The sequence below is a fragment of the Metopolophium dirhodum genome, chromosome 5 (assembly GCF_019925205.1).
Source record: "Metopolophium dirhodum isolate CAU chromosome 5, ASM1992520v1, whole genome shotgun sequence".
Lineage (NCBI taxonomy): Eukaryota > Metazoa > Arthropoda > Insecta > Hemiptera > Aphididae > Metopolophium > Metopolophium dirhodum.
In genome coordinates, this window is record NC_083564.1 from 19,673,502 (window position 1) to 19,692,685 (window position 19,184).

Below are 19,184 nucleotides of genomic sequence, written 5' to 3' on the forward strand. Positions count from 1 at the left end.
TTCTACTGATTTCTTTTTTAACATAATTTTAATATTTTTACCTATATACATTATTATTATTATTATTAATGATTAACGATGCCCCGATAATTGCGCTGTAGAAGTATAGAGTATAGACTTATTTTGTATTCACTCTGTACTTTGTCTAATTGTAGTCTGTACGACTGTACTACTAACTGCAAGGCTGGGCAAGTTAATGATTTTTTTTTTAACTCAGTTAAGTTAAGTTTATATGCACCAATAACAAAAAGTTAAAAGTTAAAAGTTAATTTAACTATAGGTTAACTCAGTTAAGTTAAAAGTTAATACACAATTTTTGTTAAGTTAAAAAAAAGTTAATTTGTTTATACAACGTAGCGTACTTAATTTTTTTTTAACCCAAAATTATAGGATATACTGTTAATAGTTCATACAGTATTTCCATACAATTTAGATTCGAATGATAAAATAAATAAAAACTTTAAAAAATTTACGATACATATTTTTTGACATGAAAACGAAATAGACTGAAATAGTGAAATATTATAAAATTAAAAACAAAATAAATTAACTTAACTTACTTCTTAAAAGTAACTAGTTAAGTTAAAAAGTTAAAATAAAATTTGGCCCAGCCTTGCTACTAAGTTCCTCTTGTGAGTATACTGTTGTGGGTATATCCGTTTTATTTATTTATATTAGCTACATAATATTAACAAATAACTTAATCATGGGTAGAACAATTTCTAACCCAGTACTGAAAATTTACTTTAAGCTTAACATTACTACGAATGCAAGTGTCTGCGAAATTGCCAACTGTGTTAACCCCATTCGGACAGAAATAGTCACTCTGGTAATTTGGAAAATCACGTAAATGTATTTCATAAAAGTGAATATCTTTTACTTTTAAAAGAAAAAGAGCGATTGATCAAATGTAATTAAAAAAGACAACATATATGTGGTTGTTTACTATTTATGTAATATTATGTTTTTATAATATTATAATATGAAGTTAGTACTTTAATTCAGCTATGATTTATTTTAAATGTATCTAGATATCCGAAACAATTCCATCTTTTACCTGATACAAAAATACTTAAAATCAGGGCTTGCTTAGATGCCTACGACCTACCTACATATTTATTTTATTGTTTTTACCTATTTTAGAAACAAAAGATTGGGCCACTTGATAGTATGATTATTGTTACAAAAAAGACATAATCAAAAATTTAACAATCAAAAATTAATAAAATATTGTGTTTTGAAATGTTTGGTAAATTATTATGGTTTTATAATGATTATTAAAGTATGAATGTTGAAAAGCTTAGTATTTGGTTGCATTATTTTACTTTTGATATTCATATGATATACCAAATACAGCTCACTAGATACTGACTACTAAAATGGTAAAATACATAATAACACAACATTTGTAAATATTATTACTAAAAAAATTGAAAATGAAAATGTCCGTAAACAGCCCAAATCGAGTCAAAATAATTTCAAAATTTTATGGTGTTTATAGTAAATGAAAATATAAACATTCAATAAAATTTGTATCTTCGTTTTTGAATAACAATAAAATAAGCAAATCGTTACATGAGAAATCGAGTGAATATCAAATGTTGTAAAAATATGAATTATAAACACTTATAAAAATTTAATTTGACTTTCTTGTAGACATTTTTTTTTTTTTGATAAAGGTAGACAAACTTTTGAGAAATCTTGTATTACATTTTCAAATCTTAGATTTAAAAAGAAAAATTTTTATGGATTCTCAACTCAAAATATTATTCAAATTTTATCGTGTTTAGAAAATGCAATTATAAACAACCAGTGAAAATTTCATGTATATACGTTCATTTGTTTTAGAGTTACACCAAAAACCAAAATCGATTTTGCGTAAAAATTCCCGTTTTTCCTTAATTTTTCTTTTGTTTTTCACGGCGCTTTTGAAAACTACTGGAAAATTTTTACTTTTGACCCCCCAAAGTACCAAAAAGATTCACTTTACTATCAGAAAAGATACTGTTGAAGAAAATCTAAGCATTTTTACTGTCCTAAAAAGTGATGACAGACACGAAAATAAAAAATAAAAAAAACATATCATTGTAAGATCAATACATTCATCGTTCCACTCAGAATCTAAAAATTCATATCAGTTTTCAAAAAGTCGGGAAAAACCAAAAACAATAAATAAGGATAAACTGGGATTTTTACGCAAAACCAGTATTTGACAAAATCGATTTTCTATTTTTCTGACTCCTACTGGTAGGTATAATAAATTTTCGATTTTTTTTAATTATAGCTATTTTAGTAATTTTTCAATCGGTCAACAAACTTGAAAACTTAATACAAGGTCTCATAATTGTTGTTAGTGTAATTTTAATATAGATATTTCTTGGGCCTCACTGCCTCAGATTATTCCGCCAGATTTATGACAAGTTTTCAGTCTGGTTTTGTCACAACTAAATATCTTTATTCTTGGATCCTCTATTAATTATTATTGCTCTAAATATTGCATTATTTAAAATCCAAGATTTTTTTGATTTTTTCTTCATCACTTAAATATGAACAAGAGACGATTTTCCTAACTACATGAGTTTTTTCTGATATTTTCGTAGATAATGTAGATTTAAGTACCTATACCTACCCGGCTACCTATATCCTATATATTTAATAGAAGCTTTATTTATTGACAATAATTTGGATTTTGCAAGTTCCATTCAGTTCGAAATTCTGAAAGGAAAAATCATAAATATGTATTCGACTGTTTTTGGCGATATTTTAATGAATTGTATTTAATTCTGTATAATATTTTTTAAAAGTCCACACTTCGATATTGTCAGTATATAAGTGTCAGCCTGGCACACCAAAAGCCCATGGATCAGTTGTTTAAAGGGGCCCCATAATGAAATACAAAGGCCCCAAAAAAATGTACTTAAAATTTTGTTAAAAAAAACATTCGTGGCCCAGTGGCCATGACTAGGCCGACACTGTCTGAATTGGAAGAAATGTAGAATAGGTACTAGAATATATTATATTATTCTTAATAGTTGACAAAAATTTTGAATTTCAAATTCTAGTCGGCAATTTGTACACCCCCCTATGATTCTTTTTTCAGATCGTCCCTGATAGTAGGTACTTCCATAGGACAATTAATTCGGTCCAAACCACGAACATAATAATAATATAATGGTATTGTAATAGAATTGTTATCAATTGTTCGTAATCACGTCATGTTAACAGTTAACTACTATCAAACCACAGAATAGATAGCGTTGTTGTGGTATTTGCAGACCGTGATGGAATCCATCTCAAAATATTATAGTTTTGTTATCCTAGAATTAATAATTATAGGATTGATCAATCCATCTAGGCAATAACTAATAACTACTATGTATGCCATTTTCCTGTACCGGTACCATCGAGATAAAGTATAAGTCTCGATTACCGGTACTCAGCACCACGCCAGCACGGTTATCTACTAGCACTTAACAACTCACGTCTCGCAAGTCGCCAGATTACAGTGATTTCAAGTTAAACTGTCGTTTTCGAAGTACAAATCAAAATGGTTTTATTTTCATTCGTCATGTCATAAATTTTGAATTGCTCGCTTTTGGTTTTTAAGCAGGCCCAATGTAATATTTCTGTGCTAAACATAAAATGAATATAATATAATATTAATTTCAAAATGAAAGACAAAAAACTGAAGGTAAATATTATCATCTTATTAATTATAATGAACATAAAAAATATGTTACCTGTAGCTGTGTGTCGTAGGGTCTTCGGAGCGATCCGGTGTTATATCGGTCCAAGGTTTGGCGTCTTGCAGCTTATAGTCGATTGTCTATTGTGATTTTGCAGTATGTCTTCAATGTGCTGATTCCAGATCACAAAGCTCAGGGAGTATTCATATCGCCGGACCTTCAGGACAAAGATGATACCAGTATTGGCCGTACCGTAACTGATATGCTGGGTGGTTTCCTCCGTTGGGACGCTCAATACTTTCATCATATCTATCGATATGGCTATACTTATGAAAATACATTGGCTTTTTTCCCGCTATATCCCAATGTCTTACGGCTGTTAACTGCAATTTTTCCTGGTCATTCAAACACTATGTTTCTCGTTGCAGGAGTATTCCTCAACAATATTGTATTTGTGTTCACTGCATTGGTGTTATTCGATTTGACTTTACGCATACATAAAAACGCAGAAATGGCGTATAACTCAACAGTCCTGTTTTGTTTCAATCCTGCTAGTGTTTTCTTCTCAGCTCCCTATTCAGAATCACTGTTTGCGTTTACAACGTTTTATGGTATGTATCATAATGCATATGAAAGTATTTGGAAGTCATCGTTATTTTTTGGTTTGTCTGTGTTAAACCGGTCCAACGGACTGCTCAATGTTGGCTTTTTGTTATATACTATTGTTGAAACGGCCGTCAAGAAAAGAAAAATATCATTCAAATGCCTTATTGGTGTGTGTTTTGTTTTTGCATGTTTTTGTTTGTTCCAACTCTATGGTTATTATAAATTCTGCACTCTGCAAGAAAACACATTGGATCCAAAAGTTATCGACTATGCTATTACAAACAACCTAATAACACCAAACAACATTAGTGTGCCATTGTGGTGTGGTAAGCACTTACCATACTCTTATGTTCAAGAAAAATATTGGAAAAATATGGGTTTCTTAAGTTATTTCAAATTCAAACAGATTCCTAATTTTCTATTGGCTTTACCTTGTGTTTTTCTACTGTTAAAGTTTGGTTTTGAATATTTTCGTAACAATAATATCATTTATTTGGGTCTTAGAAATCGAGATAAACCAGATTTTGTATATGTCGTCCATTCAACATTTTTAACCATTTTTTGTTTGTTTTGTATACACGTTCAAGTGACCACTAGAATGTTAGCGTCTTCTAGTCCAGTGTTTTATTGGGCTTGTGCTAATTATTACAAATTTCCACTAAATTTCAATAAAATCACATACAACCGTATAACCTATGATTTTAAATCTAAATTTGTTACATTGTACTTTTTTACATATTTTATTGTCGGCACAGCACTTTTTGTGAACTTTTTACCATTCACTTAGCAGACAAATGTTATCAGCCGTTATTTTTAGGTATCATTTTTATGAAACAAATATATATGATATAAAACAAAAAAATGCAAACTTAAAAATTAAGTAATGTAAAAATATTGGTCATTTAATTGTATGTGTTCTATTTGAAAAAAACAAATGTTATTACAAGTGTTAATTATGTATTTTAATTGTTAAAACTCAAATTATAGTATTTTACCATATTATACTAAAAATGTATTTTATATTCTTCATTGTTATTTGATTTGGAAATGTTTTTTTATTATATTTTTTATTTGTTCAGTAGATTGATACATATTTTATGATGAAACAATAAAGACTTAAATTAAGACTGACATTTAATTATATTTTCTATTAATTAAACTATTAAAATAAACCATTTATTGAAAAAAAACTTCATAAAACTTTCTGAGAGAGTAGAGAAATTTAATATTATTTAAAATAAAATAAGGTACAAAAATTGTTTGTGACTGTTAGATTATAATTTTTAATGGTGTCATTATAATATTTTTGTATAAATTTGGTAGTTATTTTTTGAGCTAAAATAAAATGATTTTAAATGTAAAAATTGTACTTGGTTAAGAGATTGATAAAAATAATCACAAATTAAAAATAAATATGAAGGATTCAATTTTAGTTAGTCGTATTTTACGTTAATATTTAGAGATACGTTGTTCAACTCGACCGATGAGTCAAATTTCTTTTAATTTAAACAAATATTTTGAGTAGAGCCAAATCAATGCATGATTAATATTCAAGTTATTTTCTGTCACAGATTCACAGCTGTCTATAATATTATTATAATGTATTTGTACTTAAACAATAATCATAAGATGTCAATATAGCTGCTGCTGTGATCACTGATTTGAATGAAGTATTTAAAAATAATTCTGGATCACCCTAACAGTTGACATTATTTACCAAATCCATAGTAGTTTGTAGTATTAATTACGATTATAAAGATCTACGTACTTAAGTTCTTTACAATCGTGGTATTGTCATAGAACATTATGCGTAATTACTAATTTTAAAACCTACACAATTTAAAATAAGTCATCATATTTTTAAAATATTGAATTTTTTATCGTACAAAGCCTATAAACTCGTTAACACGTACTATCATCTAAGACAATATATTATCACCTTGGTAGCGATTTTAGTTCGTGATAACACTTATCGTGGACTTGGAACGATATTTTTTCAACGATAAGAAGCATAATATATTTTTAAATAATAAGAACTATGAACTTCCTGGTTACATTTTATGCATAAAGTTACGTTGTTACGACTTCGAGATAGTACTAAGGTGTTGTATTAGTACAAAATTAATTTAAGGCAAATGACCGCTGGTCGTACAAATCGAATCATTATCATCTGTTAACACCAGAAAAACTACAAAATATTCTATTTCATAATGATATCTGCAAGATTTAATAAATTACTCAGAAATTGTAGTTCGCTGTACAAGAAAAATCAAATTCATCATTCTACGACAGAGGTATAATATGATAAATAAATACCTATATAATATATGTAGGGCGATTCACTAAGCATGCTAACCCCCCCTTTTTTATCTTCAATGATGCAGTTATTTAAAATGTGATTTTTGGAATTTTTAAATATACGTAAAGACCAGATTTTCAAATTCTTGAGATTTTTGTACTTCTTAAGTAATATGCTGTAGAGACACAAACTTCTGTTTTTTTTCAAATGAGAACCCACCTTTTCAACTGTAAGTTATTCAGTGGATAATTTTACTAAACATTTTGTGCGTGTAATTTTTAAGTTATTTAACTTTGTGTACTAAGGATAAAAGCCCCGTGGTAATAGTTTATTGGAACCAATCAATGTACAAACAGTTCAGTCTTGTATTGATGCCACAAGAAAAAAAATTGATTTATAAGATATGGGGCCTATGGTGATTTGAAAATTTTAATCATTAATATTAATCTATCAACAAATAATTTTTAAAAATTGCCCAAATTAATAAATACTAGTTCCAATACTACATCCATAATATATTTTTGTTAAACCATTTTTAAGGACTAATATTTTAAGTAAAAACATTTTAATAACTAAGAAATTACTCATTTGAATTAGGTAAATCAACATTTTCAAAAAAATTATCCTCTAAATAATTTATAGTAAAAAAGGAGTTCTCAAATACAGAAGTTTGTATGGCTACAAGACACTCTTTAGTAGAAATAATTTAAAAAAATTGTCCGAGTACCTATATTTCAAAATTCCAAATATCAGAATTTTAATAAATTCATTATTAAAGAAAAAAATGTGGGTGACCATGCTTGGTGGATCACCCTGTATATAAATAATATATAAAATATAAATACAATATAATATCATAAATATTTTACTTCAATTAACCAAATAATTTTCTTAATATTTAAGTTTGTTAATGATCATGCAACTGTACCTACTAGTTAATTCCAAATACTGATTATTATTTATTATTAGTTAATAGTTAATACACTATTGTGATTTGAGATCATTCAGTATTAAATTTACATGTCACATTATTAGTTTTTTGTGACTTGTTTACCTACATATTACAGTTATATTAAGAATAAGCAATTGATATTAATTTATCAATATTTATAGAATAAGTATCCAGTAAGTATCCCAATATTTAAACATGACAATTTTTTGAAATATTTTAAGCATATAAGCTTTGCTAAGCTTGCATAAAAATATTAAATTGTTTTTTTAAATTAGTTAACCTACCTACAGTAACTTTAAGTTGTATAATGTAAAATCAATTGAATAGTTAATTTATAAAAAATAATTGTTATACATATTGTATAAAGTTTAAATCACATTTTTATTTACAGAAGCAAACCAAAATCAAAATTAATAATATTGAAATTAATTATTTAAAAGTTGGAAATGGTCCACAGACCTTGTTGTTATTGCCAGGAGCATTAGGTACCTTGGCCATATTAAGTATTTTAGAGTTAATTTTCATAACTACAATAATATCAAACATGCATATAATAGATACCTAATAAACTTTATGAATGTTATTTAGGTTCAATATTTACTGATTTTAAGCCACAAATTGAAACTCTTAATCGTGAAAAATATACAATAGTTGCATGGGATCCACCAGGTTATGGTTTTAGTCGACCACCAGACAGAGATTTTTCACCAGGATTTTTTTATCGTGACGCTGACTATGCCATTTCACTTATGAAAGTATTTACATTTTTCCACTTCCGTTCTTAATGTTTTTCTAATCTCAATGTTGGTCTTCTTAGTCATTGCAAATTGATAAATATTCGCTGCTGGGTTGGAGCGATGGTGGGATCACTGCACTTATAATGGCATCCAAAGCTGTTGACAAAGTGGAAAAACTCATAGTTTGGGGTAGTAATGCGTATGTTACTGAAAAAGATATTGAATTATACGAGAAAATACGAGATGTCCAAAAATGGTCCCCACGCATGAGGCAACCGTTTATTGATTTGTATGGCGAAAAGTATTTTTCAGATACTTGGAATGCTTGGGTAAATTCATTTCAAATAATACTTAAAGAAAACGAAGGGGACATTTGTCGAAAAGCGCTGTCTAAAATTGATGCGCCTACTCTTATTTTACATGGTGCTCAAGACCCTTTAGTGCCTATGGAGCATCCAGTTCATTTACACAAAAAAATAAAATATGGATCGTAAGTTATTACATACCTACTTAATATTAGTTTTGATGAGAAAACTCCTTTACAATTATATTTTTGGAAATTATAGTACAACAAATAACAACATAGTGAATGATTAATTTGTAAATATTATTGATTTTTCTATGATTCTAAATAATTATAAAAATATTATTAAAGGAATTCAACTAAATAAAAAATTTAAACTTCCTATATCATATGTGTGATAATTCATAAGTCAATTACTATAAAAAGGTGGAAAAGTGGGTGTTGCTCTGCTGTACAGTAGGTTATAAGTAGATCACTGCATTGAATTATATTAAATTTGAATTCAATGATATAATAATATCATTGAATACGAAAACGATTCTGAGCGAAGACTGCCATTCAGCCTATGATATTACTAAGTATTTTTGATGATATTATTGTGAAAATAAATTCATTTATTTACCTATTTATTTGGAACTTTGTTTTAAATTGTCAATCCTTATAGCTATAAAAGTTGAACATTTTAAACATTTTTACTACAAAATAATTGTTGATAAATTTTGTCGAAATTCAAACTTTAAATGATTATAATAAAAATTGTGCCTAAATATTTTTAATATTTTTCTACTGCTATAGTAACAATATATTAGCCATTATGACCTTTGTATTACATTTTCACTCAATAAATAATATTTTATTGACAATTATAGAAAAAAAATTATAATTTAAAATGTCTGTAAACACTAAACAGCTCAAAAAAAATCAAAATATTTTGAAATTGTTATTAAGTATAGGATTTGATAAAATAAATACATAGTGTAAAGTTCATGAATCTATAGGTAGTTATTCGTTTTTGAATTACAACAAAATAAGAAAATCGCTACATGAAGAATTGAGTAAATGTCCAATATTGTAAAAATTTGAACTTTGAATGCCCATAAAAATTTAATTTGACTTTCCGGCAGACATTTTTTTTAAGTAAAGGTAGACAAACTTTCGAGGAATCATGTATTCAATTTTCAAATCTTATAGGCATTTAAAAAGAAATTTTTATCAATTTCTAACTCAAAATTATTTGCAAGTTTTCGTGATTTTTACGTATTTTGTCAAAATTCAAAATTTAAATGCATTTAAAAAAAAATTTGTGACTGTATTTTTTATACTTTTTAACTGCCATTGTAACAATATATTTGGAGTCTTGTATTAACTTTTCCAAATATTTTTACCCAACGAATAAAATTTAATTGACATCTATAGAAAAAAAACTAAAAAAATTTAAAATTTAAAATGTCCGTAGACAGCTCAAAACCAGTCAAAATATTTTGAAAAATGTATGGTATAAAAAAAAATGTTGAAGCATTATTTTGACAACTTATCGTGTACACAGAGCAAAAAGTTTTTTTAAAAAACACATAATTGTAAAATCATAACGTTCATCGCTCCCTCAGAATCTAAAAGTGTTTCGATTAGACATATCCAAAAACGATGATTGATCGTACCTAATCTATCTATAATTACGTTAATATTTTTAGATAAAAATAGTATTTAACTTAATCACTTATGTATACAATTTATACACACGTGACACGTACACGGAAAAAAATTGTTACTACACCTATTCATTTGGTTATCATAGCCCCTAAATTAGCGTTAACATAGCGACATAATATAATATATTATAAATGTGTGGCCACCCCTTATATAATATTGTTTCCATTCGTGTGTTTCAGGCTTGAAATCTATCCGGAAGGCAAACACAACATTCATCTAAGGTACGCCGAACTGTTCAATTCGGCGGTAGACGATTTCCTGGCCGAAGACTTGTAGAGGAGATCGCAAGACTTGTCGAAATAATAATAATAAACTTAGTTTCAAAATAATAATAGTTCCTATTAAAATCATAGCAGCGGGGGTGCTAGTCAATATAGCCGATGCAAAAGCAGTTCTAAATCGTATAAGGAGGCAAAAAATAATAATATGACCGAACCTGCAGCGGCGTGGGACGTGCGACCGAAATCTCTGCAGGAATTGACGTTGCGCGACAAGGCATGGCGTTACCAGGGCGAGGGCAACGCCAACGTGGTTTTGTCGGTGCCCGCCGACGGGACAGTGGTGCGGGTGATGAAAGAAGGTGACGGCGGCGGCGCCGAAACCACGGAGGCCGCGGCGGCCGAAACACTATCCGTGCGGTTGCGCTTTTGCGACGCCGTCAGACGTACATTCTTCGACGGCGGCGGCCGCCACGTAGACGTGCCCGTGCCGATGCGCGTGTCCGCCGAAGAGTTGCGCGAAATCGACCGGGTCATCCGGCCGCATAGGCCGCCGGGCCGGCGGCACAAGGGCCTCGGGTTGGCCGGGTGTCTGGTGGCCTTGTGTCCGGATTACACGGCGCTGCCGCCGACGGACGTGCCGGGCGTCTGGTGCGTCGAGATCAAACCCAAACAGGGATGGGTGCACGAGGACGACATCGCGGCGGGCGGGGTGCGGACAAAGTGCCCGTTCTGCGCGCACCAGTACCTGAAGCTGTTCCGGGGCGACGTCCATAGGCCGAGATTTACTGATTTACCTTTTACAAGAGATATAGAAGGTGGTTCTAAATTCTAATCCAATGCAAAAGTCAAAAATAATACATTTATAAAATTTATATTCTATAATACCTATCTACCTGAAAATAATAGTAACTAGAACACTACAATAATTTTCTGCGCTTTTTCATTAGAGCAAATGTACTTATTACATTATCAAAATCAATGGTTTGAGCTATGTTGCTTTCTATGCTCAATATGGCCAAATTTTAAAGCCGGTCTTTAGTCATAGTTGAGCGAAGGCATCTTTTGAGAAGTTTTAGACGGCTCAAACTTCTTTCTGCAGTTGCATTGCTGACTGGAAGTATACAAAATATTTTAAACAGAGTAAATAAATTTAATACGAATAAACCATGTCTCGTTATATAAATGAACTATAATACTTCATTTTAGTTTAAAGGTCCAGTTACTCCAGCTTCAATATTTTCGTCGTACACTTGTATTGGTAAACAAGACATAATGAATGGAATTCCACCTCTATATCAATTTCATCTATGCCAACTTCATGAAATCTTATATATAGGTATCTAACTTATTTGTATACTCGTGTTTTTCGAATTAAGTACATTATAAGTTCATAAGTTTAAGCACGATTTCGTACGCGCTATTTTACTTCAATACTCAGTCTTCACGTCTGTAATTTGTAATTGTATAATTGTATAGAAACATTCTTGAGTCTGTGTACATTTTATACATTATTATTATTTAATATTATTTTATTATTGATCATTGTACAAAAATTCGAATAAAAAAAAATTATGTAGTTTGCCATTTCGAGGGGCCACATTTAACTGGGAAAAAAACTGTGTGTCAGCTGACCTCCCAAACCCCTCCCCCTGGATCTGCCCTTGAAGCCACAAATAAGTAGGCTGATAATTATAAATAAACTTATAAGTCATCTTGTATTAGAATTATACAGGTACGGGATAACATTTATCATATCTATAGATGTTATTTTAAAAAAATAATACCTATACAATATGATTCTTTTCTCATGAAACACTCATTATTTAAAAAAAATATTAATGTTTTTGAAAATATTTTTTTACATAGTTTCAAACTGTTAAAAAATAGCGTTTTTACTAAAACATCATATTTTTAATATTTTTTATGCTTATATTTTATTAAGTTTTTATATTTTTGAATTACAACATAGAATTTTAATTTCATATTCCAAAGCAGAATATTTTTCTAAGTATTTTGATACATAAAATCAAATTTAGGACTTTTATTCATATTTTGGATTCTGAGCGAAGCTATGAATGTATAAGATTTTACAATGATGTGTGTTTTTTTTTTATTTTTTTTTTCCTTAGTCACAGTTTTTATTTATAAGCATTTAAAGTTCAAATCTTGACAAAATACGGAAAAATCACTAAAGTTAGCAAATTATTTTGAGTTAAGAATTCATAAAAATGTTTCTTTTTAAATCTAAGATTTGAAAATGTAATACAAAATTATCCCTAAGTTTGTCTACCTTTACCGAAAAAAAAATGTCTACAAGAAAGTCAAATTAAATTTTTATGAGCGTTTGAAATTCATATTTATACAACATTTGATATTCACTCGATATCTCATGCAACGATTTTCTTATTTTGTTGTAATTAAAAAACGTATGACTGTAGATACTTGAAAATTTCATCGAATGTTTGTATTAGCATTTTCTATACACGATAATTTGACTCTTTTTGAGCTGTTTACAGACATTGTCAGTTTTCAATTTTTTTAGTTATTTTTTTCCATAAATATTAATAAAATTGTATTTGTTGGGTAAAAAAGCGTGAAAATTTAATGCGAGGCTCTTGGTATAATGATACAATAGCAGTTGAAAAATATTAAAAATACATAGGCACAATTTTTTTTTATAAACATTTAAAGTTCAAATTTTGACAAAATTTATCAAATTTAAAATTCAATAATTATTTTGTAGTTAAAAATTTATAAAATGTTCAACTTTTGTAGCTAAGGATTGAAAGTTTAAAACAAGGTTCCACGTTAATAATTAAATATGTAAATTAATTTATTCACAATAATATCATAAATATACTTAGTAATATCATAGGCTGACTGACCGTTTTCGCTTAGAATTGTTTTTCTTATACAATGATATTATATCATTGAATTCAAATTTAACTCCATCCATTACAGTGACCCACTTACAACCTACTGTACAGCAGAGGGACATCCACTTACCCACCTTTTTTTTATTTTATTTATAATTTCAACACATTTTTAATTTAGGTACAACAATTCAATAAACAGAAATACATCAATATCAGTACGTACCATTATGTACCATATTTACTGTTGGGGATTTCCAAGTATTTGCGTATCTACTGGTTTTTTATTTCAATATTCACAAAATGAAAAGCTACTAACAATAGCACCCGATATTGGAATATATAAATGCTTTTTTAGCGGTAAGTTCACACAATTATTTTAAAATAAATTAACTTCGACATTTTTATTTTCTCAGATTTCAATATATTGTAAACTTTAGCTCGGTGTACATGTTAATATTTTATGACCACAATATTATATTGCAGCACATATAATAAAATATTTAATACAGAATACAGAATACACATACATTCCTAGAGCCGGATAGGCCAGTCAAGCATTCGTGGGGCTGCTAACATTTCGGGCTAGTGGGATAAAATAACCGTTATGCAGCATTACAATTTTTATGACAGCTATATAACAATATACTGTCAACAAATGCGATAAAGTCATTATTATGTATTAAAATAATAATATGTGGCCAATATATGGGCTATTGAGCCACCATGACAAATTATAGGCAGGTAGAAAAATATTTTTCGATGGAAGGAGACTACCCAATCTGCCTCTGTACATTCCTATACCTATGCCACACTCACATACACCAACTTGTATAATCTATACTAATATTATAAAGCAGAAGAGTTTGTTTGTTTGTTTGAACGCGCTAATCTCAGGAACTACTGTTTCGAATTGAAAAATTATTTTTGTGTTGGATAGCCCATATTTGTCGAGATAGGCTATATAACATCACGCTACGACCAATTAATAGAAGTGCTCAAACAGGGATTTTGAGATTTACGATGGAAATATTTGTTTGTAAATGGTTGCTATTGGTTATAGGAGAAATATTTAATAGAAATAGAATTTATTTAGTATTGGTTGCTATTGGTTAATCGGGCAGATCAGGTACAAGCATGCATCAAATCTAATTTTCACACATTACCTACCTGCAGGGTGGCTAGTGCAGTGAGTTACACCAAAAAGGAGTTGAGAGCTGAACAAACACAATTTTTTTAAGAGTTGTCATTTTTACGGGTTACGAAGTGCGCAGGATCAGCCATATTATATATAAATGAATGTTTGTGTGCAGATCTCTGGGAAGAAGATAGGCTAATTTAAAAAGGGTTAAATTTGGTTTTTTTATTCATCGGATTTTAGTACGGTTAGGTTAGGTTAGGATTATGTATTAATTGGTTATATTAATCCACCGTATTATATCAAAATAAACTTTGTATAACTTTGATACTTTAGAGTTAAATCATACACTTACGTACAAACAGCACTGGGATCCGCGATCTCCGCTGGTATAGATTGCCTACCCGATAATATACTGCTGTGCAGTGTTTATTTCAGGGGGGGGGGGGTTAGGTTAGGTTAGGTTAGTAACCCCCCCCCCTCCCGAAAAAAGTATGACATTATTACGTAAATAGTATATTATGGTGCGATTATATATAAAACGAGTTATCGATGATTTGTCAGTTATTTCGTGTGAAGATGATATAATAAATAAATATTTAATATAATAATATCTTGGGTATTACTTTTTCGTACATCAATATAGTCAATTAATGTGTACCGATAATAATCGTAATCTATATATTATTAAATTGTTCGTCAATATAATCGATTTTAGATAAGTACTTATCGCATGTGGGTAATTTTTAAAGCGTGCTGTTGTCTGTCGACTGTCAGTGTAGTGGATTAGGCATTTAAGACTACGTCAAACTGCATTTGGTTGATTTATATTGTTTTTGGTTATTTTTCAACGCATTTTGGTTGGTAATTAAACTTTTAACCAACAGTTAACTTCCATTATGTCAAAACGAAAAAATAATCCTATATTAGATATGTATCGGAAAAAACAAGACAACGTTGATGATCCACCAGTTATACCTTCATCGGCTTCACCCACTGAAATAATTGATCAAAAGTATTCGTAAAGTATTCAAAAATTATTCTTATCAAAAAAATTGGGAAAAATCGTTTAACTGGCTATATTATTATAATATTAAAAAGCGTGGGGCTTTTTGTAAGGTATGTGAAAAATTTCTTATTAGTAATCATAGTGCTTTACAAAAATCAAAAGGTATTTTTATATGTACTCCATTTGACCATTTATAAATTATCGAAAAGCTACTGGTAAAACTGGTAAACTCTTAAAACACGCTAATTCAGAATATCATGCTAAAGCTATAGCTTTGAATGAATTATTTTTGCATGGAAAAAATGAACCTATACATACACAAATGATCCAACTAAGTAATTCAGAAAAAATACAAAATCGAATTAATTTTTCTACTTTTGTGCATAGTGTTTATTTTTTGGCAAAACAAGAAATTCCTCATACTACTAAATATGAACCATTATTAAATAAAGTAGTGCTAATACAAAATCAATCTTTACTTGAGTGGGTGGAAAAACAAAGTGAAGGTCGATGTACATGAGTAAAAATACAGCTATTGAAATATTAAATTGTATTGGCACTGTTCTTGAAACCCGTGACTCAAATTAATTAAAAAATAAATACTTTTCATTAATGGCTGACGAGTCGACAAATATTAAAAACGTTTGTGAAATGACAATAATTATTCGTTTTGTAACAGATTGTGGTAAAATTAGAGAATTATTTGTATGCATTGTAGAATTATCTGGCACAAATGCGGAAACTATAACGGAAACTATTGATCGAGAATTAAAAAAAAAGAGAATTTGATTATTCAAAATTAATAAGTCTTGGTTTACGTTTAAATAGTCCGGAAACTATTGATACACGTTGGTTAAGTAATCATCGATCAAAGTCAAAGAGTGTTATAAATTAATTATTTTGGCATGTGAGCATATACACACTGACACACACTGACGGAGCAGATCTTGCTTCACTAGCAGGAGGTATTCTGCTAGAAATCACTCAGTCAAGTTTTTTAATCACATTAGTTGTCCTAGATGAGGCTTTAGGCGCAGACAATAATTTAAGCAAAATCTTACAAAAAGAAAACCTACAGCTATCATCAGTACCAGTTTTAATTTCTTCTTCGATTGATCATCTTAAAAATGTCTCGGCCCAATGTTCATCAAATGACGAGAATAATTCAATTCATAAATGTATAAATACATTTAAAAAAAATGTGTGTGCTGCAGTGCTGTGAACCAGAATTTTTATTCAAAGCAACAGAAAAGTTAAGATAAATTTTGAACACACCATACACCGAATATTAAATAACGAATTGAACAAAGTTTGAGTCATATAGAGTTGATCACATCCAGTATATTATATAAGTTCAAAAAAAAATATTAGTTATTTATATATTATATTTGCAACAGTAATATTTACATTATTTACTTATTTTAATGGTTTTGAAAAAAAGTTTTTGTTGGATTCATAAAGGGAAAAAATCTAATAATCGACGGTATAGGTGTCTATAACTTTGAATGAACATCGGCGCCACTGGTTTTATATATGAAATTTGTATAATGCATCTGGTTATAAATACATAATTATTATTTTATATTTAATATTTTTTCCAGATCTCGATGACTATGGAAATTTAATTTTCTACTGGCTACCCACCTGTGGTATGCTGACTGCTAATTTAATTTTGTTCTTTCTAACTGCTATTCATTTTTCAAGAATTAAATCTGAACTCAATAAATTCAGACGAACCGATTCAAAAATAGAAATGTTTCTAGTTTACAAAGAGAGGTAAGAATACAAAAGGGTAATATCCATTCACATAGGGCACATACCTAATATAGTCTGTTAACTACTTTTGGTACCTACAAATTCATTATTTAAAACTCCTTAACTATAAATATAGTAGATATGGTGGCCTACTTCGAGTATTTATTAATTTCTTAATTACTTATATTTATTTTTATACCTACCTAATACTAAATACCTATATTTTATAATAAACTAGTAAGCTTTACTATGCTGTAAACATTAATCTCTGTAAGGTAAGTCAAAATAAGTGATTACTATAAGTGATTACTATATTAATAACCCATAAGTGATTAGCATCCATGGTAAATTGAAGATAAAGAAAAGTCTACATAATATTTAACTTGAACTATAGTACAAAATATTATAGGTATAGGTAATATGATACGTTATTACTTATTACTAATTAATCTAAAAGTTTGATATATTTAAAGTTAGAACTTTTTGTTTTTTGATCTACTTAATATAAATCTTCGAAACAATTTTTGATTTGTTACTCAAAAATTATTTAATTTGACTAAAAATAACATTTTAATTTTAATTTTTGACAGATTCGTAATGCACATCAAACTATTTCTGGTTTTTGGAATGCCATTTTCATTTTTTATGGTATCTCAGTTTTTTCAATTTAAAGGGATCAAAGCGGTAATTATAAAGGCAATTACCAATCTACAAGGAGTATATATATTTATTATATTTGTGACCAAGTCCAAAGTTATTATGAACTTACGGAAAAAGTTTAGAGGTTCAATAGATTACAGTGAGGGGAGACGAATTAACACTTTCTCTAGGTCGTCATAAAATTGGCACTGGGCAGTGCTCATAAAAGTTATAATGTTTTCTAAATGCAATATCAATATACTATGTAGGTATTATTATAATAATATATATTAAGACTCTTGGCCCTAAGTCTGAAAAAATCATTATTTTTGTGTCATTAGATATTAAGTTTTTGTTGCTGTTTACTATTTTTTATTTTTAATAAATGAAAATGTAATTTTTACACAAATACATGTTGAACCACAATTATAATATTGTTACTTTAATTAATATACTGTATCTGTAGTAAAAATATCGTTACGAGTATTACCTATATATGGTGTTAAATCACTATTCAGCTCATCCGTCGTTTTAAGATTTATGATATAATAAAAATGAGAATAAGATTAACCATATCCTTCAAGATTTAGCATGACCAAATTTACCGTGGTTTCCATATTCGTTGAAATTTACAAATACAATCTAAACTATATAATATTCTTATATATTTGCGTTTATAGGTATATTTCAGAAATTAACATTTTATTCATATTACCTATATACGATATACCTGTACAATACGTACATTTAATGTATATAACATATTGTATTATATTTATATAGGTACCTACATTTCTTTGTAACTGGTTACGCTTCAAAATATTAACTTGGATCATTGTAGACACGTAACTACATTTTCATTTCAGAGTATCTATTTAACTAACTTTAATAAGTACCTACTATCGCATTGATTATAATACTTAATTCAATACTTGCTAACGTGAATTTATTAAACAGACTCATCGAGAGAAATCGAAAAGCAGTTAAGACACAATAGGTATAATGAATGATTATCATTTACCTTATTATCCACTCTAAGAATGAATATTATTTACGATGTACGATATACTTATAATATACAGAACCCGTCGCTTAGGCTTATAAAACGTACATACTGGGCGTCTGAGTCATGACGCGATAGTAATTTGTAAGTGAAATTCTGTCACATGATGGTAAAAAAAATACAATCGATAAATGTATGGATTGTGGGAATATTATTTTTACAATATTACGGTATTAATATTTATAACATGTC

At 28.9% G+C, this 19,184-nt stretch overlaps 3 protein-coding genes across 6 annotated transcripts; all 3 read left to right on the forward strand.

Annotated features, from left to right (window-relative positions):
- The first annotated feature begins 3,258 nt into the window (after positions 1 to 3,258).
- LOC132944233 (GPI mannosyltransferase 2-like) lies at positions 3,259 to 5,443 on the forward strand. 2 transcript variants are annotated; one of them, XM_061013471.1, is made up of 2 exons: positions 3,259 to 3,691; positions 3,747 to 5,443. In XM_061013471.1, the coding sequence occupies exon 2, from the start codon at positions 3,949 to 3,951 to the stop codon at positions 5,077 to 5,079; it is 1,131 nt and encodes a 376-aa protein (XP_060869454.1). In that variant the 5' UTR covers positions 3,259 to 3,691; positions 3,747 to 3,948; the 3' UTR covers positions 5,080 to 5,443. The 2 variants fall into 2 exon arrangements, with proteins under 2 accessions (XP_060869454.1, XP_060869453.1); XM_061013470.1 differs by having other exon boundaries at positions 3,760 to 5,443.
- An 818-nt stretch (positions 5,444 to 6,261) lies between these two features.
- LOC132944235 (valacyclovir hydrolase-like) lies at positions 6,262 to 18,364 on the forward strand. Of its 3 annotated transcripts, XR_009664432.1 has the most exons (9): positions 6,262 to 6,586; positions 7,935 to 8,028; positions 8,132 to 8,298; positions 8,361 to 8,770; positions 10,474 to 11,655; positions 11,722 to 11,851; positions 13,570 to 13,748; positions 17,137 to 17,311; positions 17,881 to 18,364. XR_009664432.1 is itself a non-coding variant. In XM_061013473.1 (5 exons), exons 1-5 carry the CDS (start codon positions 6,503 to 6,505, stop codon positions 10,568 to 10,570), a joined length of 852 nt encoding a protein of 283 aa, XP_060869456.1. In that variant the 5' UTR covers positions 6,262 to 6,502; the 3' UTR covers positions 10,571 to 12,091. The 3 variants fall into 3 exon arrangements, 1 of the variants encoding a protein (XP_060869456.1); XR_009664433.1 differs by lacking the exons at positions 13,570 to 13,748; positions 17,137 to 17,311; positions 17,881 to 18,364 and having other exon boundaries at positions 11,722 to 12,091; XM_061013473.1 differs by lacking the exons at positions 13,570 to 13,748; positions 17,137 to 17,311; positions 17,881 to 18,364 and having other exon boundaries at positions 10,474 to 12,091.
- LOC132945625 (inositol-pentakisphosphate 2-kinase-like) lies at positions 10,721 to 11,347 on the forward strand. The gene has a single exon (XM_061015395.1). It carries the CDS (start codon positions 10,721 to 10,723, stop codon positions 11,345 to 11,347), a length of 627 nt encoding a protein of 208 aa, XP_060871378.1.
- Positions 18,365 to 19,184: the final 820 nt, after the last annotated feature.

What these genes read in the sequence shown, in the direction of transcription:
- LOC132944235 (XM_061013473.1), top strand. Translation starts at nt 6,503, where the DNA reads ATGATATCTGCAAGATTTAATAAATTACTCAGAAATTGTAGTTCGCTG. An exon ending in TTCATCATTCTACGACAGAG is followed by an intron (nt 6,587 to 7,934) that starts GTATAATATGAT and finishes TTTTATTTACAG; the next exon opens with AAGCAAACCAAAATCAAAAT. An exon ending in GTTATTGCCAGGAGCATTAG is followed by an intron (nt 8,029 to 8,131) that starts GTACCTTGGCCA and finishes AATGTTATTTAG; the next exon opens with GTTCAATATTTACTGATTTT.
- LOC132944233 (XM_061013470.1), top strand. Translation starts at nt 3,671, where the DNA reads ATGAAAGACAAAAAACTGAAG. An exon ending in TGAAAGACAAAAAACTGAAG is followed by an intron (nt 3,692 to 3,759) that starts GTAAATATTATC and finishes TGTGTGTCGTAG; the next exon opens with GGTCTTCGGAGCGATCCGGT.
- LOC132945625 (XM_061015395.1), top strand. Translation starts at nt 10,721, where the DNA reads ATGACCGAACCTGCAGCGGCGTGGGACGTGCGACCGAAATCTCTGCAG.